Source organism: Typopeltis vanoorti, chromosome 7 (assembly GCF_054136105.1).
Source record: "Typopeltis vanoorti isolate ZY-2024b chromosome 7, IOZ_Tvanoo_1.0, whole genome shotgun sequence".
Classification (NCBI taxonomy): domain Eukaryota; kingdom Metazoa; phylum Arthropoda; class Arachnida; order Uropygi; family Thelyphonidae; genus Typopeltis; species Typopeltis vanoorti.
In genome coordinates, this window is record NC_143555.1 from 36699987 (window position 1) to 36724098 (window position 24112).

At 37.4% G+C, this 24112-nt stretch overlaps 2 protein-coding genes across 3 annotated transcripts in view; both read right to left on the reverse strand.

The window, feature by feature from the left end:
- LOC150104587 (BRO1 domain-containing protein BROX-like) overlaps window positions 1–13505 on the reverse strand; it is a 163176-nt gene extending 149671 nt beyond the window's left edge. For both annotated transcript variants that reach the window (XR_016548540.1, XM_090395217.1), the window contains exon 1: window positions 13379–13505. Coding sequence is in view for 1 of the 2 variants with exons in the window: in XM_090395217.1 (XP_090251343.1) it covers window positions 13379–13479 (101 nt within the window). In the remaining variant the exon portion in view is untranslated. The remainder of the gene's footprint in view (window positions 1–13378) is intronic.
- Window positions 13506–16337: 2832 nt separating this feature from the next.
- Window positions 16338–24112, reverse strand: part of LOC150104588 (cilia- and flagella-associated protein 36-like) — a 102888-nt gene continuing 95113 nt past the window's right edge. The window contains exon 10 of the mRNA XM_090395588.1: window positions 16338–16402. Coding sequence (XP_090251714.1) covers window positions 16338–16402 — 65 coding nt within the window. The remainder of the gene's footprint in view (window positions 16403–24112) is intronic.

Genomic DNA, 24112 nt, shown 5'->3' on the forward strand with positions numbered 1-24112 from the left:
CGTTAACTTGGCTGTTTAATGAAAGTCTTAAATTGGACAGGTTCTGGAGAGTAGGAGGAGGATAAGAGAGTACCACTGCATAAAGGTGGTGGTAGAATGTATGTATAGACCTGTTTGCATTTCTTCTGTAGTTGTTAAAATTTCAGAGAAATTGGTAAGAGCTCATAACTCATAAGAACTCATATACAGAATTGGGCAGCTGTTGATAATATTTATGTAGGTTAGCATGGATTTGTTAAAGGGCATTCTTGTTTTAGTAATTTGGTTAGATTTTACAATAGAGTAAAAGAACAGTGGATGATGGTAAGGCATACACTCTTTTTTTTTTTTTTTTTTTTGATTTTTTCAAGCCATTTTGACAGGCTGCCACATGAAAAGTTGATTTTAATGTGGTACCCTTTAAGATTTTCATGAGGTTAGCAAATTAGATTGGTGACTGGCTCTCTGATAGAGAAATAAACAACAGAGTTATACATGAAGGAGCAGTATTAGGGAGTAGGAAGGTTACAAGTGGAGTTCCACAGGATTCAGTCCTGGGACCATTTGCTGTTCAATCTTTATATCAATGATATTGTCACAGCACTACAAGAATTCAATTGTTTGCAGATGATGTGAAGCTTGGGAAGGTTATTAGTAATAGTGATGACATTTTGGTTCTTCAAGAGGATTTGAATAAGCTGGAGGGGTGGGCAACGGCATGGAGATATCAGTTTAATGCAACCAAATGCAAGATTCTAAAATTTGGGATCCACAGATGGGATGCTTCATACTCACTTGGTGGAGTTATACTGGAAGAAGTGGAGGAAGAAAAGGATCTAAGGGTGGTTGTGAATAGAGATTCAAAGTTCTAAGGTCATATTGCAATGGTTGTGAAGACATCCCAGAGAACTGTGGCAATGTTGAGAAGAACATTGACCACAAGAGATAAAGGTAAACCAGTCCCATTGTATAAGGGTTTACAATGGGACCGATAATGTGGAATAAGGTACCAATGATGTGGATTTTGTGCTCAGATTAGGTAACCAGGATTTGAAGGAGATGAAGTAACCTTGGAGAGGGTACAGAGATGGATTTAAAAAATGCCAGGACTGTACAGCATTGATTATTAGGATGAACTTAGGATATGCTGACTGCAGTTTGGTGAATAGAACGCAAAGGAAGGGTGTGTGTGTGTGTGTGTGTGTGTGATATGATTGAGTCATTTAAGCTGTTGAAGGGTTAATGTCATATTAACACTGAGAAGATTTAAAATATATAATGAGAGAAAGGAACGAGGAAGTGATAAGTAAAAGGATAATGATGGGAGCATAGAATGAATTGCCTGAGGGTGGTGAACATACAGACTGTGGATGATTCTATGGGGTGGTATGATAGACTTTGTATTCACTAGCATTTACCTACTGTGATGTCTTGTAAACTGTATTTGCAAAATACAAAAACTTTAATATGGAACATAATACTAAATAATTATGGAAGTAATTTACGTAAAATTCTTTATTTGTAGAACTTTCGGCTATGTTTCATCACAAAAGAGAGGGAGAGAGAACAACAATCAAATTGAAAGTTTGTGATACTATATGCATTACTGGCTGCAGGAGAATAACTCCATCTTAATAGGTATTAAGAAAAATTAGAAATAAAATAAATTTTAAATTTAACTAATTAATTACAATTTATGAAACGCATGAATAGTGAGCATTAGTTAGAATAACTTCCCAAACTTGAGAAAGTTTAAGGCAATAAATTTTGTTAAGGTTAGGATTGTGAATGTGTGCTTCACAGCATTCTTTAAAGTCTTCCAAGAAGAAAATAGTTTTTCTGTAGAAATTTTGTATTACTCCACTGAATTCCGTGTTTTGTAGATAAGGCATGACTTGCTAAATCAGATTTGTTGGACTCTAAGTGCAATATATTCCTGGTGTTCTTCACAAAGAAATTGTGCAGAACAACCAGTCTTGTCCATAACAACATAAGCCACAAGAGCAAGGGATTTTGAAAACTCCAGGATAAGAAAGAGGAGGATATCTGTCTTTTGAGAGATAAAAAAGGTATTTAGCTTATTATTATTATTATGTGATGCCTCCAGGGAGTCCAAAGATTCATCGAGAGAGAGAGAGAGAGAGAGAGTGTGTGCCAACAGCATCAAACGAGTGATCCTTCCAACTACTAACTGTGCTCAAACTTGCTTAACTTTTTCGTGAGCCATTAATAGCAGAGTCTCTACCAATCAACCAACCTTTACATGCACTAATGAACTGGATGGAGAGAGACATGTAGATCAATTTGGCAGAAAAATCTTTCTATTCTTTCTGAAAGTCCTTTAGCATATGGAAGCCAAATTCTTGAATAAGCCAAATTCTTGAAACTTTTTGAGTTGCGTTAAGGTCATATTTAATTTATCGATAGTGTTTGGATTATTATTATTGCATCCTCCATGGAGTTAGCATTCATTGTGGGAAGTTTGTTCAACTGACAACATATTTATCATACTGAATCTTAAAATCCTTAACACTCCTTGCATTAACAACACATTCTGGTAATGTGTTCCATTCACTGATAATTCTCCACGTAAAAAATCTACTCCTCACACCTTGCTTCACTATACTCTTACATACTTCCAGAGATGACCTCTGGTTTTTCCACTCTCACCTTCTACTTCTTTTTATAATCTCATCTGGATTAATCCGATGAAATCATCTCACTAACTTAAATGTCTTTATCATATCACATCTTTTCCTCTTATCCATTAAACTCTGCAATCCACATTTTTTCAACCTCTCTTCATAGCCAGCAGTCTAAAGTCCTGATATGGTCTTAGTCACTCGCCTCTGGACACTCTCCAACGTCTCCACATCACATTGAAAACTAGGTGACCAGATGTGAGCACAATAGTCCAAGTGTCATCGGACCAGTGCTTTATACAGTGGCATTACCACTTCCTTACCTACCTAGATGTTAGAGTACTTCTTATCACAGCAGCACTACAATGTGCAACCTTTGTAACATTAGCAATATTCTCTCTAAACTTCAGTCTACTGTCAACCATTACTCACAAATTTCTAATCTCATTCACTTCCTGCAGTGCAGCACTGTCGATATAGTACACGGCCTTGTATTTCTGCACTCCAAAATGCAACACCTTGCACTTATTGATATTAAAACTACAACTCCACTCCTTTGGCCAAGTATAAAGTCCATTTAAATCTTCCTGAAAGGAATTACTGTATTTACTCGAATATCTCGTGCCCCTGATTTTACTTTATGGGAAAAAAAAAAAAAAAAAAAAAAAAAAAAAAAAAACATTTAGAGTTTTGCATATACCATGCAGACAAAAAAAAGTTTAATACTTGAAGTAATAGGTAATGAATGTTGTTATGGCAATCTCAGATATTTTGGAATTCGGTTGAAGAAAATTAGCATTTCAACTCAACAATCGTCGGCTTGCCTTTGTCGTTGAGTCATGTGATTTTTTTTTTTTTGTTAATACCTCACTAATCATATGCATGGAGATGGAAGCAACCACTAGAGGAAATGTGGGAGCGAGAGCACTGACATCTACTTGATCTTGGGCAGATCAATGAATGAGGTGAGGTTTAGGTTCTATACAGAGTGGATGGAGGTCAGCGGTTACAACCTGACTCCGGCAGGGAAGATTAAGAAACCATTATTAGAACTGCTGCAAATGGATTTTGAGAAGCCTGGGACATGATTTTGCCAGAAATAACTGCCAAGAGTTTTTTTTTTATAAACCAAAATCTCTAATGCCCTGGATGGGAGCTATTTGATGATCCTATTTGGGTAGATGACTGTTTTTTTTTATTTAATTACGGAAGCATTATCGCTAAAGATTGATATATCGCATGATGAAGGTGAGATACTGATCACATAAATAACTTGATAATTAAAATTTAAATGAATTTATTTTATAAACAACGTGAGAAATTATAACGAATACAGAGGATTTAATTTGTCAATAAAACTAAATCAATAAAATGTCGATTTAGTTTTTTCCTGAAAACCTTTAGTTTCCGAAAATCTCAGCAATTTTTCTCTCGCCGCGATTTTTTAACTTTAATTTTGGGGAAAAAAGTGAGAGTTATATTCGAGTAAATATGGTAGCATCAGCAGCGCTATTCTTCCCAACTTTGCATCATCAGCAAAAACAACTGAAGATCCCCACTCAATACACATGATATACCAATTACAAACAAATTAAGCAGCAGGGACCCAAGAACAGAACCCTGGGGTACACCACTGGTTACCCTCCTTCTTGAAATACTGCTCCATCATACACAACTTGCTGGTAATTATCACTATTAAAAATATAGGTAATTCTGGTAATGGAGAGTTCCTTGTTTAAAAGAGAATCTGTTGAACATATTTTATGAGCCCCGTAGATCAGAGATTTGACTACACTATATTTGACAAGGGTGATGATGTGAGTTAGAATCAATATATTTGACAGTATGAGTTGGTTTTCTATATACTGAGAATTGCAGATTGCCATTTGGTTGATGCAGAATGAGAACATCTAGTAAAGAAAGACTATTGTTATCTTCTACTTCTAGTGTTTACTGAATTAATATTCTCAAGAAATTCATGAAGAGTTCATACAGCAAAAACATTATCAACATATCTGTAGAAAATTGATGATTTAAGAAAAAACGTTGAGAATATGTTGTTCAAAATGATCCATAAAATAATTAGCTGTTCTTTCTATCTGCTTGTATAAATTCTAACAGCTGAAGTATCTTGAATTAATGGCAAAATTAAATAAATTTACAATATCAGGAGGAAAATCATTATGAAGTAATTCAAATGTATCTGTCAGAGAGATATTTGTAAAGAGCAAAACTACATCAAAACTTATTAGAAGATCAAGTAAGTTTTGTAAGGAGAATCCTGAAATTTTATTATTAAAATGTATTGAGTTTTTTTTTATGAAAGCAGTTTCTTGTGACCACAAAGAGAAGATTACATAGGTAACTTGAGAGTTTATAAATTGACACTGTGTGCAGTTCACTACAAGTCTTAACAGAACATTTTTAAAGATTGCTTAGAGGAGATATTGTTTTGAATGAAATATATGTTGATTGAAACCTAATTTTACTACAGAATATGAATGGTTATAAAGGCCTTTATCTATATAACAAAGTCCATAAGACTTTGAGTTTTTGGAGTTACAGCATAATGTAATCCTTTCAATAAAACTGATATTTCATCACTGGATAACGGATGGCCTGAAAATATCACTGGATAAAGGAAGGCCTGACAGTTTTTGAGGAGTCAATCTGGTTATTAACTGGCATATATTTCTTATTCAATAGAGATTGAAATTTTTGTACATTATGCTGTTTAACTGTCATGAAAACTTTTTCTGCTGAGTAAGATCAAATTCTTCAACGGATAGGATATTAGATAATTCAGTTATAATAGAATCAACGTTACAACTGATAAAAAATAGCTTTTTCTTTGTTTCACAGATCTGATTTATTATTATTATTCAAGCCTACATGGAGTCAAAAGACTCATCGAGGGGAGGTCTCCCCCTAAGAAACACAAAGTCTATCATACCACTCCTTGAACTCACTGACCTCTCACCACTCCATCAGGCAATGCATTCCATGGTTCAACCACCCTCCATGCAAAGAAACCACTCCTCACCCTCTTGCTCACAGTTTCCTTTCATGACTTCCAGGGATGGCCTCTTGTCATCACTCCTTCCCGCTGTTCAACCAAGGGAAAGAACTCCCCAGTGTCAACCCTGTAACCACCTCTCAACAGTAAGTCTCAATCATATCATCTCTCCTTCTTCTATCCACCAAACTCTGCAGTCCACATTCCCTCAGCCGATCCTCATAACTATCATTGTACAGTCCTGAAACCATCTTTGTTATCTGCCTTTGTACCCTTTCCACAGTTAATTTATCCCCTTCAAATCCTGGGGACCAAATCTGAGAACAATAGTGAAAGTGTGGTCTGATCAGGGTCTTATACAAAGGAATGATAACTGTTTTATCTCTGCAGGTCAGTGTCCTCATTATTGCAGCAATCCTCTGTGTTACCTTCACCACCTTTGCAATATGCCCCTAAATTTCAGGTTTCTATCAATCATCAAATCCAGATCTCATCTCCCCTACTTCCTCCAGTATAACTCCTCCCATAGAGTATGCAGTGTCCCATCAATGTTTTCCAAATCTCAAGACCTCATATTTTGCTGCATTAATCCGATGCCCCTCATTCATTTGCCCATCTATCTAGCTTATTTAAATCCTCTTGCAGGGCTGCTGCATCTGCACTATTACTAATAATCCTTCCCAGCTTTGCATCATCTGCAAACAACTGAACATCTCCCTGCAATCCACTGACAATGTCATTGATATAAAGGTTAAACAATATAGGTCCCAGCACTGAGCCCTGTGGGACCCCACTTGTAACACTCTGCTTCCTTGAAACTGCCCCACCATACACAACTCTGATACCTATCGGCCAGCCAATCCTGAATCCAGTTGACCAATCTGACATCCAGACGCATGTGCTGCAATTTAAATATCAGATTATCATGTGGCACCCTGTCAAATGCCTTCACTACTTCTAAGAAAATGGCAGTATATGCCTTTCCCTCATCTAATGCTTTTGTAACTTTATCATAAAAGGCTAGCATATTGCTAAAACAAGAGCACCCCTTCACAAATCCATGTTGACTCTCACAGATAACATTACCCTCATCTTCCCAATGCTGTATACGGTCCTTCACTACTTTCTCCAAGATCTAACTACTGATGACACACAAACTGGTCTATAATTAGACACTTCCAGTTATCTTACCTTCCTTCCATTCCATGGGCACCTTTCCAGTAGCCAGACTTTCATTGAAAAGCCAGGTCAAAACCACTGTCAGTTCCGTAGCACATTCTCTCAAAACTCTTGGTGAAATACCATCCAGTCCCAAAACTTGAATGACATCCAGGGTACTCAGTATTTGAAACACACTCTCCTCCTGTACCTCTAAACCTTGAACCTGCCCTATCTCTCTAGCATTAAAACTGACTCCTCCAGGATGAAATACTCCAATAAAGTGGTCATTGAACAATTCTACTATGTCCTCTGCATCAGTCACTCTATTCTGATTTTTATCCCACAATATCGTTCTTCCACAGTCATTTCTCCTCCTACTGGCCACATATCTAAAAAATTCCCTAGGATTTTCTTTGGATCTTAGGGCTAGTCTCCTCTCATATTCCAGTTTCGTCTTCCTTACCATACTAGTCACTCTTCTGGCCTGTGTCTTATACTGTTCATGCATCTTCTCTTCTCTCTTTATATCTCTTCCAGCCTCTTTTTCGCATGCAATTCCTGTTTAATTTTGTTTGTCATCCACTTTACTCCAAATTGTGTCCTCTTGTTCACTCGTGGTATACAACTTACCATTGCTGCTAACAAATATTCTTTCATAATTTCCCATGCACTAATGATATCCCAGCCTTCCAATTCCTCCCTCCATGAAACTTCCCCAAGTTGACATCTTAGACTATTATAATCACCTGCCTTATAAATCCACATACGTTCCCATCTCTTTGAGACTCCTGCATATCTATTCATTTTCCAAGTCAAAGCATATGGGCACCCTCTCTCCAACTGGTGGGAGAGATGTCATCTCAGTTATTATCAACTCTTTTTGATGCTATAACCAAATCCAAAACTTTTGAACCTCTTGTTCCCTCTATCACAAGGGGCCACTACCCAGACCGGTTTCAACCTTTATTGAGGTGTATTTAACTAAAGACCTCTCTAAAAATTAGGACGATCCCTAGACCACTCCATAGTGGCCGAAAGACCGTCCAACTCAGCATTGTTCCACTCACTGACAGGCTCACCCCGTCACCGAGAAGAACTTCTCAGCTCTACCCAGTGGCAGGCTCACCCCACCACCAGCCAGAGCCATAATCTCAGCGGTGGCTCTACTCAGAGACAGGCAAAGACCTATCCCCAAGCAGAGCCTCTCAAAGCCAGCCCCCCCCCCCATCGAGGTTTCCTCAGTGGGAGCCAGGCTAGAAATATCAAGATTTTAGTAATACAGAGCTTATAAGTATTTTACCAGAATAAGTTACCATAAGGTGTTTTAACCTTATTAAATAAAAATCTCAGGAGGAGATAAAAATGTAGAAAGTATTTTACCTTGGGTATAATAAATGTTAAAGATACCAAGCTATTTTAAACCTGGTTTTACTCCATTTCCCAAGTAAGCAAACAGACAAATAAGTCAAGTTTGCACCTGCACGTAATGCAAGTCTAGCTGACCCTGCAGGTACCCAAGATAAAATACTTTTTACACACACACACACATATATACACACACACCTGTAACAGGTATCTCTCCCTCTCTCTCTCTCTATATATATATACAGGGTGTTCGGGATAAATTTGACAGTTTCGTAAGGAAAAAGAAAATCTTCTTTGTATCTATTAAATTTAATGAATTGACAAAAAAACATTACAGGCAGAGTTAATTACAATACTATCAACAAGATTTACTCAAAATAACCACCATTAGCATCGATCACAGCTTCAATTCTGCTTCGGAACCTCGAACAAGCTGATGCTACAGTCCCCCTGGGAAGGGCCGCAAAAACTGTTTTAATTTTATCCATTAACTGGGCTTTTGTATTACTGGAAGTGCGATTGGTGTCTTTTTCAACTGCGCCCCATACAAAATAATCCATGGGGTTAAGGTCTGGGGAGTTTGGAGGCCAAACATTTGGACTGGTGAAGTCGTAGAAATTTTCAGACAACCATTTTTGACTTTTCCCAGAGGTGTGGCAAGGGGCCGAATCCTGCTGCCATACATACGGCCTACCATTGGCTACCCTTGTTATCCAGGGCTTGACTACAGTTAGCAACTCCACGAACAAAGCCCGAATTCCAATGCCAGGGTTCTTCAACACCTGTTCCTGCAGATTTGCGAGGAATTCTGCTGTACGAACGCAATCAGATCGTCTGCTAGGGATCTTTCTTCTTGCTACATCCTCGTAGTCACCATTGCAAGTCTCTAGTTCATGCCTGATTGTTTTTACTGTATTCAGGGAGCATTGGGCAGCAGTCGTAATATCCTTATTTTGATGGCGGGCACGAATCATCATGATACAAGTTATTCTCTTCCATGATTCAGGTGGGTTCCAGCTATCCATCCTTTCTGACATCTTGTATATGAATGAAGAAGGGTCCAAACTTTTAAATGAAGAGAAGTGTGTGTTAATACATGTAACTTACGGAAAAATATAATTAATTATAAATATGTCAAATTTATCCCGAACACCCTGTATATATATAGAGAGAGAGAGAGAGAGAGAGAGAAAGAGAGAGAGAGAGAGATGTGTAAATAATAGAAAAGGTTTGAGAATTACAGGTCTTACATAGTGGAATAAATAAACGTATAAGTATATGAAAGTTCCGGATTCAATGAAATCACATGACCTATGTAATATTCAAGTGAGAGATGTTTTTGGTTTCCATTATGCTTCCTGAGGTTATTTTTAATGTTTGGGATGTGGTGTTGCATTATCTTTTTCTGTGTGAAAACAATGTCTGTTGTATTTCTATTTTTTTCAGATATCCCTTTTCTTTTCTAGTTTGTGTGTGTTGAACGATTGTTTTTGTTACTTGTTACTGTAGTTTGTTTTATATATATATTTTTTTTTTTTTTCATTTTCATTTAAATTTTGTTTATTCTTGCATGGTACATAGGATTTACTAACTTTGAAAGGTCAGGTTCTAGCCTGCAAGGGCTGCAGGTGAGACGTTTAGTTCTTGGCAACAATATTTCTGATAATGGATTCTTCCTGATGTTAGTGATCTGTTTACAATTATGTGGGAAGTTGGTTTCACTGACTTGGAAAGATTAGGTTCTGTCAAGGGGTGCATGTCAGGAGGTGTTTCTTAGGGTGGTCTTGGTATGTGTGTTTCTGGTATTGATAAGAGGGAACAGTACAGGCCTATGACTGAAGTCACATGGAAAAGTTAAGAAATTGTGTGTGTGTGTGTGTGTGTAGGAGGGGGGGGATTATAAAATGTAAACTTGCTAGTATACAGTTATGAAGAATAGTTTATGGTTAAACCTAAAAGAAACAACAGCAGAAGAAAAGATCCTTGGTTCAACTCTTGTTGTGATGAGAGGAATTGTTATGGGGGCTTTTTTTTCAGTTGAAGGTGAGTTAGCCAATCGCATTAGGTGGTTTTTTCTTTTTCTCCTAGAAACTTGTTTTTTTCACCCCACATACAGAAAATTCAGCCACAAGAGCATATAACACAGACAAAAAACTATTGTTTGTGGCAATGGGCAGTAGATAGTGTAGGTAGTTGGAGGATAAAGTAGTAGGTGACATGTCTGCTGTGGCTTAGAGTAGAGGGCTCTCTTACGAGTTCTTGGAGATGTCATGTAACCATAATGCATTTGGTGAATAAGGATTCTGGATGTAGAAAATTACATGAAAAGGTCATACACAGAAAATATTTAAACTAGTGTTATCTAATACAGTATGAGACAGGATTCTAGTAATTTAAGTTTGTGCAAGTAACTATTGTTATGCATCTTTCACAAGTAAGACAGCTGAATCATTATGTAGCACTCAGAAACTGTCTTTACTATATTTTATGCTAGAAAGAAAATCAAAAATGCTTGTAGACATCAGCTAGTAGAATAAATGCGCATGAGCCCTTTGACTTCAAGAGACTTAGGTTAGATTATCTTCATTTCACGAGCGATATCAATGTGGACTCTTTCAACTAAAGGAAAGTTAGTCAGCTTTTTTTCCCACTGTAAAGTAAGTTTTTTCCTCACGACAAACATGCAAAGTGGCCAAGAAAACACACGCAGTTAACAGGGGAAAAAAAAAAAAAAAAAAAAAAAAAAAAAAAAAAAAACCCTATAGTAAGTACATGGTGGATAATGTCGAGTGGCCTTCTGTGAATATTTCGACTGCGCGGAGGTGTCATGTGGTATTAACTGGTCATTATTATTACGGGCAACTCCAGGGAGTCATTAGACTCATCTAGGGAGGCCCCAAATCATATTCATCACAACTATTCGACATTCATACAGTATCTATCATACCTCGCCTTAAACTCATTCACTGTCACAGCATTCACAACAGACTCAGGGAGCGCATTCCACTCATTCACTACTCTAAAAGTAAAGAACCCAGCTCTAACACCTTTATTAACCACACTTTTGCTCAGTTTCCATGGATGTCCCCTAGTCCTCCCACAACCAGCCCTGTTCTCAAAAATATCTTCTGAATTAATTTTATAGAAACCCTTCAGTAATTTGAATGTCTCAATCATATTTCCCCTCTTCCGCCTATCAACCAATTTTTGCAACCCACAAATCCTCAACCTGTTCTCATAAGGTTCATTCCACAGACCTGCTATCATCTTGGTCACTCGCCTCTGGATCCTCTCCATCTCCTCCCCATCAAGAAGAAACCTAGGTGACCAAATCTGGGCACAGTAGTCGAGATGGGATCTTATCAAGGCTCGATACAGAGGAACAATAACCTGCTTGTCAACGTATTCTTTAGCAACCAAGTGATTTGATGAGCTGATTTGGCCACTTTTGCAATGTGTCCCCTAAATTTCAATTTCTTATCCACCAACACTCCTAAATCTCGTGCCTCATCAATTTCCTGGAGCACAGTTCCACCAATGCAGTAAACTGCCGCCAATCTTTTCACCCCAAAATGCATAACCTTACATTTTGCCACATTAAATTGACATCCATTCTCCTTAGCCCAGACCTCCAATCTATCCAAATCATCCTGCAAAATTTTGATGTCATCTGCATTCACTATTGCCCTACCCAACTTCGCATCATCCACAAACAAATGAACTGTTCCTCTTAGATCCTTTCCTATATCATTAATGAGCAAATTAAACAGCAGTGGTCCAAGAACAGATCCTTGTGGCACACCACTAGTCACAGGCCGTCTTGTGGACTCTACTCCTGAGTAAACCACTCTCTGATATCTCTCCGTCAACCATCCTCCTATCCATCTCACCAACCCTATGTCCATCCCCATATGCTGCAATTTACTGATTAGAATTCCATGTGGTATCCTGTCAAAGGCCTTAGCAAGGTCCAGTAGAATCACTGTAAACCCATTACCCTTATCCAGTTCAGCCGTCACTGTGTTATAATACGTGAGCAAGATACTGAGGCATTACCTACCCTTCACAAAACCATGCTGTCCCCGATACAGTATCCCATTTTCTTCAATCCAATCTTGTATTTTCCTCTAAGACCTTGATAATGATTCCTGTTATGCTGATTGGCCGGTAATTTTCAACAGCAGCCTTGGAACCACCTTTGTGCAGCAAAACTATTTTCCCCTCTTTCCACCCCCTTGGGACTGACCCAGACCGGAGGCTCAGATTAAACAAAATGGTCAAGGGCACTGACAATTCTTTAGCCGCTTCATGTACAACACGAGCTGGTATACCATCCAATCCCTCAGATGTATTGACATTGAGGTTCTGTAATAGACTAATTACCTCTACTTCATTCATCATAATTCCAGTATAAGCTGTTGGTTCTTCCATTCCTGCAAAGTCACCACCTGGATGATATACTCTTGCAAAGTGCTCGCTCAGTAATTCCACAATATCGACGGATTCAGTTACCTCCCTACCCTCAGCATTTTTTAAGATCATTCTACTATGAGCATTTTTCCTTTTACTTGCAACATATTGAAAAAACTGTTTGGTATTCTCTTTAGCCTGCATGGCCAATTTTCTTTTGTAATCTGCTTCTGCTTTTCTTACCACCCTTGTTACCATCCTGGCCTGAGCTTTACACTGTTCCTGCACCTGCTGGTCACCTTTCTCCTTAAATTCCCTCCACAATTGTTTCTTTTTTTGCAGCTCAAGCTTAATAGTGTTATTCATCCATTTAACCCGTACTTGATTTATTATTCGGACTCTTGGTATACAGTCAACCATTGCCTCCTGCAAACAGTTCTTAACCACCTCCCATGCACTATCAACATCCAGCCCTTGCAGTTTTACATGCCATGGCTCTGAGCCAAGCACACACCTAAGCTTGTCATACTTACCAGCCCGGTGATTCCACATGTACCCTGTCTTAATTGTAAATTCCACTCCTTTAGTCCATCCCCATATGCTGCAATTTACTGGATCCTCTTGACGTCATACTATCAGAATATTTGGTTAGACTACTCCCTCATCAAAAATGTGCAGACGACTGCACCTGCCTTAAAAATGAAGTTTAAATTATCAATTAAAATTAGAGTAAATACACTAACATCAAGCGATTTTGTGCGGCTGTTATGAAAAATGGAAGTATCATTTAAATCGAACATCTCACCTGCATAACTTTATTGCTTGACTATCATTCACGATCATTTTGAGATCAAAGTTAACTAGTCCAGTAGCTTTAAGAGGATTCCTATGAAACCAATGAGCCATGATAAATCTTTAATAGTTGACATTCGGTGATACACATAACCCCATTACGTCATATTACTAACTTTAAAAATGGCAGCGACATCTAGAATGAATATTTTTAGTATATTTTATTTTCTCATTTTTACTTTTGAAAATATTATTATTATTATTATTATTATTATTATTATTATTATTATTATTATTATTATTATTATTATTATTATTATTATTATTATTATTATTATTATTATTATTATTATTATTATTATTATTATTATTATTATTATTATTATTATTATAAGAAGGCCTGTGTAGCTCAGTGGAAGTGGTGCTTGCGTCCTCTGCGCTTGGTCGCTTGAAGTCAGACTTAAGTTTAAGTCTAGTCTCCGACTGGAGGAACTTTTTCTAAGCCTTTCTTCGACCGATTCCCGAGTTGGTCGATCTCTGGCACGGGAAAACGGGTTTTTCCTCCCGGAAACTCAGATTTTTCATCCGGTAAACTCAAGAAAATCGACCGTAGTACCCACATTATATCAGACAGCAGCCCTATCTTGTTAGGGTTAGGTACCAAGAGATGGCAGCACTTGTTCGCCAGCCTCTTCATCGGTGGTAATTAGTGATAGACATGGGCCAGCTATCTCTGATTGGCTACCGGTGGAGATTGAACTGCCCACTCAGTCTCCAAAAGCTAGATAGGGTTAAAATGCCTCTTCTACTCCCTATAAGGGAATAAAAGGCGTTAGCTGATTTATTGTTTATTTTATATTATAAGAGATAGTTCCTGACTCTAGGAACTCATGAAGGGAGGCCATACTATTCGCACCAGCAGTCATATATATTATTAAATTCATTCTTGCTACTTGTACACACACACACACACACACACACACACACACACACACACACACACACACACACACACACACACACACACACACACACACACACACACACACACACACACACACACACACACACACACACACACACACACACACACACACACACACACACACACACACACACACACACACACACACACACACACACACACACACACACACACACACACACACACACAGCTAACGCCTATTTGTTCCCGTATCGGGAGTAGGTGGGGCCGTATACCCTATCTAACTTTTGGAGACTGAGTGGGCAGTTCAATCTCCACTAGTAGCCAATCAGAGACATAGCCGGCCCAAGGCTATCACTGATTTATCGGTACGCAGTGAGGAAGGCGACAAGCTAGTGCGGCCATCTCGTGATCCCTAACCCGAACACAATATTTTTAATGTCTGAAAATAGTGTGGATTTGACGGTCGATTTTCTTGAATTTACGGGACGAAAAACCAGAGTTTCGGGAAAAAAAACCGCTAGCCCGTGCCAGAGATCGACTAACTCGGGAACTGGTCGAAAAAAGGCTTAGAAAAATTTCCTCTAGTCGGCGACTATATTTGAACCACCAAATACTTTCTTCGTCCGGTCAAGCGCCGTAGAGTACAAATGCCACTCCTACTAAGCTACACAGGTATCTTGTAAAAACACATTCAAAGGCAATCCATTCCAATTACGTACTATTCTATGAGAGAAAAATCTACTCGTTATCCACTTCTTGACAGCATTCATTCCCATGTTTTGTGGATGCTCTCTCTCTTCCTTTCCCCACCCTCTGTAAATGAAAAATTCCATCTACTGAAATTCACTGTAACCGTTTCAAACGTTTGTAAGTGTCAATCATATCATCCCCTATTTCTCCTATTTCTAGTATCTACACCCTACAAATTCTGTCTGTCTTCGTAATCAGTATTCCACAATCGAGATATCATTTTAACACTCTCCTTTGCACGCCTTCCGTAAAATGAAAAATTCCATCTACTGAAATTTAATATAACCCTTTCAAAAGTTTGTAAGTGTCAATCATATTACTCCTTTTTCTCCCATTTGCTAGTGTATCAGAATCACCATGGAAACCAAGGTTGGTCGATTGGTAAAGCCTCTGCTACTAATGGCTCAGTTAAGTTAGTTTGAGCGCGGTAGTAGTTGGACGAGGATCAATCGTTCGATGCTGTTCGCACACTCTTCCTCGATGAGTCTTTGGACTCCCTGGAGGTGTCAAAACCAGGAGACCAAACCAGCACGCCATAGTCAAAATGAGGTATACAGGATAATCCCACATCCATATGATAAACGTAAAAATTAACAAATTAAAATACATTTCGCATGAAAATTAAAGAACATGTCCCATTCAACATGGTCTGGAAAACCAGCATATCTGAAGTTTCTGGGAAGAATGCGAGATGCCCTTTGTAGTGACAGAATATGGCAACAACCTGGGATATAGACAGAAAGCTAAAGCTCAAGAAATAGCATAAATCCTTGATAACCACATTGATAAATGTACTAGGAATGGACCTGGCAGCAGGTGTTTAAAATAATTTCTGTTTTCAGCCATGCAGCCATTGAGGCATCTCACCAATAACAGCCTCAATCACTCAAACGTTTCTGGTTAGTATGGCAGTGAATACAAGTTCAACACGTCCTTGCAGATCATCAGCATTCCTACTTGGAGAGAGTACACAAATGATTTTAAGAAATTCACAGGATTTAGGTTAGGTAACTGAGGAAGCTATGTAATTGGTCCTTGTTGACTACTACATCATTCGGTAAACCTGTGATCAAGATACATCAAACCTCACGACTGAATGTAAAGGTTCTTTGTGTATGAACATCAGGTTTCTCCTCACTACTAAGAGCATGTCTTCATGGAAGAACCCACAGTACCAAGATCTTGTAAGACTGGCTAGCAAAACATACATCCAAAACATACATCCCTAATTAACTTGTCTACAAAGACAGCCGCCACAAGAGGGTAAGCTAAGTTAGCATTCAAATGCAGGCAGCTGGATTTCGGAGACGCTAAAATGAAGAGAAACAACAACAAACACTAGAAAATATAGCAAAAACAAAAAATGAGAAATGAAAAATAACAACTTATCTCACTATTTATTTATCCTCTTCGTTTCTCATGGCACATAAGGCCAAGATGCGTTTCTTCCAGATATCACCGTCTTGATCCACCAGTTTATCTTCTCTAAAGCTATGCCAGCCAGCCAGCCATTCTTTCCTCTCCTTGATTCGATTCCAAGTTAATTTAAGCTTCTTGTTTTCTGTTTTACTTCTGGGATCCACTCTTTCTCATCCACTCTCAGAATGTGTCCAATTTATTTCTATCTGCGTTATTATTATTATTATTATTATTATTATTATTATTATTATTATTATTATTATTATCAGCTCAGCTAACGCCTTTTTATTCCCGTATATACGGGAGTAGGCGAGGCCGTTTAGCCCTATCTAACTTTTGGAGACTGAGTGGGCAGTTCAATCTCCACTGGTACCCAATCAGAGACAGATGGCCCAAGCCTATCACTAATTAAGCGGTACGCAGTGAAGAGAGACGGCTCAAATGTGCCGCCATCTCGTGGTGACTAACCCTAACACAATATATTTAATGTCTGAAATAATGTGGGTTCTACGGTCGATTTTCTTGAGTTTACAGGACGAAAAACCCGAGTTTCCGGGAGGAAAAACCTGCTTGCCCGTGCCAGAGATCGACTAACTCGGGAACCGGTCGAAAAAAGGCTTAGAAAAATTTCCTCTAGTCGCCGACTAGACTCGAAACCAAGACTTCCTTCGTGCGGCCTAGCGCGATGGTGTGCAAACGCCACATCCACTGAGCTACACATTATTATTATAAAACCAGGAGCAGCGATACAGCACGTACGCTGTATCGCTGCTCCTGGTTTCATAGACTTAAAGTGTTAAATAACTCAAGTTTCTAACTTGAGAGTGCTACCATTTAATTCTACTAGTCACGCTGAAGACAGCGACGTTCAAATTACCAAAATCGTATAAGTAAGATTCACATTTTCAGTGTTGGAAGTTCATAGAGTGTACTGCAGTCACCAGCCAACGAAGAACAAAGGACGTCGCCATTTTACAAGTCGCACTATAGAAGAAAGGCTAAAGGTCACCGAGACAGCGAAGTTCAAGCAAAATGAGCTGTAACAAATGCAATAAGCCATTAAGCGATGAAGGGGACGGGCCGCAGTGTTCCGGATATAACAAAAAACAACACTTCCACTGTTCAGGGATCTCAGAAAGCACGTGGAAAGCAAAAGGAGCTGTGAAACGGACCGAATGGCGATGTCAACAGTGCCGTGAGAAAACGAAGAACAAAGACCAGAAACCAAAGAAAAGTAACGACGCACATCAAGGTAAGCCGCTTCCAGATCCTAAAATTATAGATAACTTTGATTCATTTAAACTCATGGTGAAAGACATTAAATGCACGCATGGAACAAATTAACAAAAAATTCGAGGAGTATGAACATTACATACAGTTCAATAACGAGACCTCTGAAGAAATGTTAGGAACCGTGCGAGAAATAAAGACGAAATTAACGGTAGCGATAGAAACGCAAGAAACACTCCAACCCGAAAATCAAGAATTGCGGAAAGAAGTAAACACACTCAAGTGTCAAATGGAACACATGCTACAAAAAGAAAGAAAAAAAGAACTTCAAATTGAGGGAATAACGAAAGAAAATACAGAAGACTTAAGCAACATAGTGCAACTGATTGGCAGCAAAATTGGAATTCAAATCGCAACCACAGATATCACCTATATCAACCGAGGCCCACAAAAAAACGAAGAGAGACCGCCACCAATCATCGATCGTTTTACCAACAGAAATCTGAGAGACTCCATTCTTACAGCAAGCAAGAAAACAAGGCCGACAACAACGATCCTAACTGATAAGAAACTCCCAACACCAATCTATATAACGGAACACTGGACTCCATACTTCAAAAATCTTCTATACCAAGCAAGGAAGACAAAAACAGAGAAAAACTACAGGTTCCTGTGGACAAAAAATTCCCAGATATTTTTGAGAAAGAATGAAAACACTCAAGTGTACCATAATTACAAGTGAATCCGACTTACACAGCCTACCAATATAAAACACTAACTCTTTACATCCTTAAGAATAAGATTAGAACTCATTTAAAAACTATATAATGGAGATCTCAAACATTGGCGAACATATCCGGTCAGACAACAAACTTCAAGGTCTTTGACTCTTTGAAGAATGGTCAGACAACATTTCCACCAACAATAACTTCACAATCATACACACAAACATAAGAAGTATAAAAAAAAAACTGGCTTACATTGATAACATAGCTCAATTATACCATGATAAACATAGATGCGCTAATACTGACCGAAGTTGCAATAAACGACACAGAAATTTACGCATACAACATAAATAATTATCAAACCTACAACTTATGCAGACCACACAAAAGAGGAGGTGGCACTGTGGCATTTATCAAAGAAAAATACAATGTGACAAGAAAAACAAACTCACTTCGAATATGCGGAAACACTAATTTTGGAACTCACAAATAGCCACAATAGTATCAAATACACAATAAACACAATATACAGACCCCCAGGTAATAATCCACTCAGTTTTCTTCACGAGTTAGAAACATGGCTAAGGGCATCGAACCGCGTACAACAACGCTCATCCTAATAGGAGACATTAACATAAATACTCTTGACCACGCTTCTTCAACCACTAACACATATCTTGATATACTAAGTCAGTACAACATAAACCCTACCATTAACTCCCCAACAAGAGAAGAAATATTCAATAATTCACTAACACAATCATGCATTGATCATATGAATATACAGGCTCCCATCCATACATATATATCATCAGTAATTAACGTAAAAATTGCCGATCACTACTTTGTCTCAACTTCGTTTTATTACGTTTCCTACCACCCCCTCCCACCACCACAAAAGTCGACAAAACTCGATCATACTAAAGAGCATTGTCGATAACCAAGTAAAAAATACAGACTGGAATTCCCTACTTAAAATAAACGATCCTGCAACACTATACGAGAATTTTCAACTAAAGTTCACAGAAATATACAAAAAAGCAACAAAACCTACACAAACGAGGCGACAAACAGACAACAATTCATGGATAAATGACGAAATACTAAATACTATTACTGAAAAAGAAAATCTATGGAAAAAAATTAAAAAGTCACCCAGTAACACACATTTACAAACCTTATACAAAAACACAAGAAATAAACTAACAACAAAAATTCGTAGGGCAAAAAGACATACTACTTCCAAAAATTCATGGAATATAATGACAACATTAAGCAAACATGGGCTACACTCAACGAATTAGTAACCAGAAAAAAGAAAACTTCAGCACAAGATTTTATTGCAAAAAGCTTCGGTCAGGACACAGACCAAGAGGAACCAGCAGACTCAATCAAAAAAAGACAAACTACCAACGATCAACAAATAACTAACACAAAGTCAACAACAAACGATGTATTTTCCACCCATAACAAAACAGGAACTGAAAGAAGCACTCCTAAAACTAAAACCAAAGACCACTCCTGGAATAGATAAAATAAGACTCACAGACCTTATAACACACTTTGAACAAATAAATCCAATACTTTTGAAACTCGTGAACATAATGTTCGACACAGGCATTATTCCACAACAACTAAAAACTGCAGCAATTACGCCAATATACAAACACGGCAAAAGAAACGATACTCAGAACTAAAGACCAATAGCTACACTATCAGTCATCTCAAAAATTCTAGAAAAAATAACACACACCAGACAACAGAACTATTTACAGACGTACAACATCATCTCACAAAACTAATACGGCTTTCAGAAAACAAAAAGCACCATTACTTTATTAGAAGATATCGCCGACACAATAAACAAAGCTCTCGACAAAAACAAGTAAGCCGTCCTTATACTGCTGGACCTAACTAAAGCATTTGACACACTTGAACATGACATACTACTCACCAAACTATACTCGATAGGTATAAGAGAAACACTGCATACATGGTTCAAGAACTGCCTCTCAAACAGAACACAAGTAACAAAAATAGGTACATGTCACAGTCGGAGTATACAAGTAAAACACGGTGTACCTCAAGGTGCCATATTATCACCCACTCTATTCAACATATACATTAACGATGTTCATAACATATCCATAAGAAGTCAAATATTTCAATACGCAGATGACACTACACTACTAGCAATCCACACAGACATTAACACAGCTCTCTGCAAAGCACAACAAGACCTAAACGAAATCACAACATACTTCTACCAAAACCCAATTCTAATCAACGGCACCAAAACACAGATGTTGATTATACATAACCCAAGAATCATACGCCCCGCATCACTATCGATACATTGTCACACATACCGCTGTATTAACATTAACATTGGCAGGTATTTCAACAAAAATACCTGCCAATGTTCCGAAATCAAACCTGTAACACACGCAAAATACCTCGGTCTCTATATAGATTCCCACCTTAAATGGAGAAAACATATAGAATACCTACACGCCAAACTTCGGATCATCGCCGCAAAACTCTTCCAAGTTAAAGACATTATTCCACCCAACATAAAAAAAAAAAACTTCTATATCACGGTATCTACGAATCCCTACTCAGATACTGAATAACAGTCTATACAAATACATCAAACAGCCACCTAACAAATTTTTTTTTTTTTTTCAAACTTTGCATATGCACAGGTGTCTCTGTCATTTCCTTCTTCAGCATCTATATTTGTTCCTAATTATGTAAAATTATTAACTTCTTTTAGAGCAAACTGATTGATTTCGATTTCTTCGTGGAATTTACTGTTCAATTTAATAACCTGTGTTTTTTTAAAAAATCAGCTAATGTCCTTTATTCCTTTGTACGGAGCAGGCCAGTCCTTTAAATTTTATCTAACTTTTGGAGACAGAGTGGACACAATTAGAAACACTACACAGGAAAATCGTGTCAAAAGTGATCTGGACACCTTACACGTAACAACCAATATCCGACAAGCACATGGCGATACACAGAATTCTGAGTATTGAAAACCTGAAACACTACATGATATTAACAAGGAATTACTTCAACATCATCTATCGAAACAACAGAGATACATATCGCATAACACGACCTACAACAACTCTCTACATCCCCACACACCCTTCAACAAGTCATATGGTTCTTTTGTGAGATCACATCAGATACCCACGCAACTCAACAACCTACCAAGAAAGTAAAAACACGTAGATAACTACAGAACATTAAAAAACGAACTCTGGAAAATATACCAACAAAGTTAAGAAACCATTAACACTAATATACACATCACAAATCACTAGCATCCAATGCCTACATCCCATATATAAACAGTAGCAACAATACAAATAGTGAAGGCTAAATCTCACTCTCTTCATGAAAGCTAACCCAAGCTTCGAAGTAGGTGGGATTAACTTGCCTCACTCATCTACAAGTAACCCTTATAAGCAAATGCAGAAATTTGTATGTATAATTATTCTTTCTCAAACTTAAAAAATAAAATAAATAAATAAAATAAAAATAAAATAAATAAATAAAAAATTATACAAAATATTCTGTATAATCTTCATTGTTAATATTAGAAGAACATGTGTTGTAAATACATAATATAAAGGCAAAAAAGTATTATTAAAAATTTTAATTGAAATCCAATGTAGGAATTGCAGTACTTAGTGCTGAATTCTGTAAAATTATAAGTTGCAATGTCACTCAAGATGTTTATTGTATGTATAAATATTTTAGCAATCAATAAAATATATTAAAAAAATATTATTATTATGTATATTCTATATTCAAAAATTCTATATAATCTTTATTGTTAATATTAGAAGAACATGTGTTGTAAGTACATAATATAGAGGCAAAAAATTATTTTTAAAAATTTTAATTGAAATCCAATGTAGAAAATGTAGCACTTTGTGCTAAATTCTGTAAAATTATAAGTTGCAGTGTCACTCAAGATGTTTATTGTATGTGTAAATATTTTAGCAAATCAATAAATTATTATTATTATTAAAATAAATTAAATAAAATAAATAAAAAAAATATTATTATTATTATTATTGTGTTTTCATTTTTATTGTTATTATTTTTATTATTATTGTATTATTATTGTATTTTTGCTCCTCAGCTTATAAAAATTATCATATACTATGTATTAGGGCCACATTTAATTATTTCATGAAGCCATTTTGTTTTAAAACTATTTCGCTTAGGTTCCTTTTTTTTTGTCAGCTTCTGTGTTTCTGACCAATATAAAAACACAGCTTTAGCTTTGTAATTGAATATCTTTATTTTGGTTTCATTATGATATTTTGAAGATTATCATATATTATATAATTTTTTGAAAGCTGCATTAGCTTTTTTTTTTTTCAAATCTTTGCATATGCACAGGTGTCTCTGTCATTTCCTTCTGAAGCATCTATATTTGCTCCTAATTATGTAAAATTATTAACTTCTTTTAGAGCATACTGATTGATTTCGATTTCTTCGTGGAATTTACTGTTCAATTTAACAACCTTTGTTTTTTAAAAAATCAGCTAATGTCCTTTATTCCTTTGTACGGAGCAGGCTAGTCCTTTAAATTTTATCTAACTTTTGGAGACAGAGTGGACAGTTCAGTTTCCACTGGTAGTCAATCAGAGATAGCTATCATTAATTATATCTATTATTAATTATTAATTAATTATATATCATTAATTATAAGCAACAACTGATGAAGAGACGGGCAAACAAGTGCTGCCATCTCTTGGTACCTAACCATAACAGGATATGCTACTGTCTGAACTAACGTGGGTCGTACGGTCGATTTTCTTGATTTTAGGGGACGAAAAATCCGAGTTTTCTCGAGAAAAAAAACGCTTGTCTGTGCTTGTGCCCGTTCCAGAGATCTACTAACTCGGGAACTGGTCGAATATAGGCTTAGAAAAAGTTCATTCAGTCAGTGACTTCACTTGATCCTAAGTCTACCTTCAGGCAGCCTAGGAAAGAGGATGCAAGCGTCATTTCCACCATCTTTATTTTAGTCATATTTGTTATAAAACGAAAATGGGGATGTGATATCATACCCAGATAGCTCTATTGCATCACCACTCGCAGAAAACTCTAATCTCCTGGCTTCATACTTTGCCTCCAAATCACACATAACTGACAAACAATGGTAAATGCCCCCCCCGTTCATGTGAGAAGAGGGGCAGAACTGTCAACTGACCACCACCTTGTTGTGTGCACTCTATGGCTTCAGAAATCAGATGCTACCATCAATGCTGGTAGGCCTAAGCAGCTATACTGCATGAAATGGGAGGCATTGGAAAATGAGGCTGTGAGGTCTTTGAGAAATCTTGGGAATATGCCAAGAATGTTTACACATGTTTTGTGGACTTGGAGAAGGCATATGACCGGGTTCTCGGGATAAGCTTTGGCAAGTAGTACAGGAGTATGAAGTGGATGGCCAACTATTAGCTGCCATCAAGTCCCTGTATGAATGCCCAAAGTTTTGTGTCAGGGTAAACAGCACAAAGTCTGAACCTTTCGCAGTCTCTGTTGGCCTCCGCCAAGGGTGTGTTCTGTCACACCTCCTTTTCATAATATTTAAGGATTGGATTGATACGTAAAGCTGAGGCAGTGAGTGTGTCAGAATTGG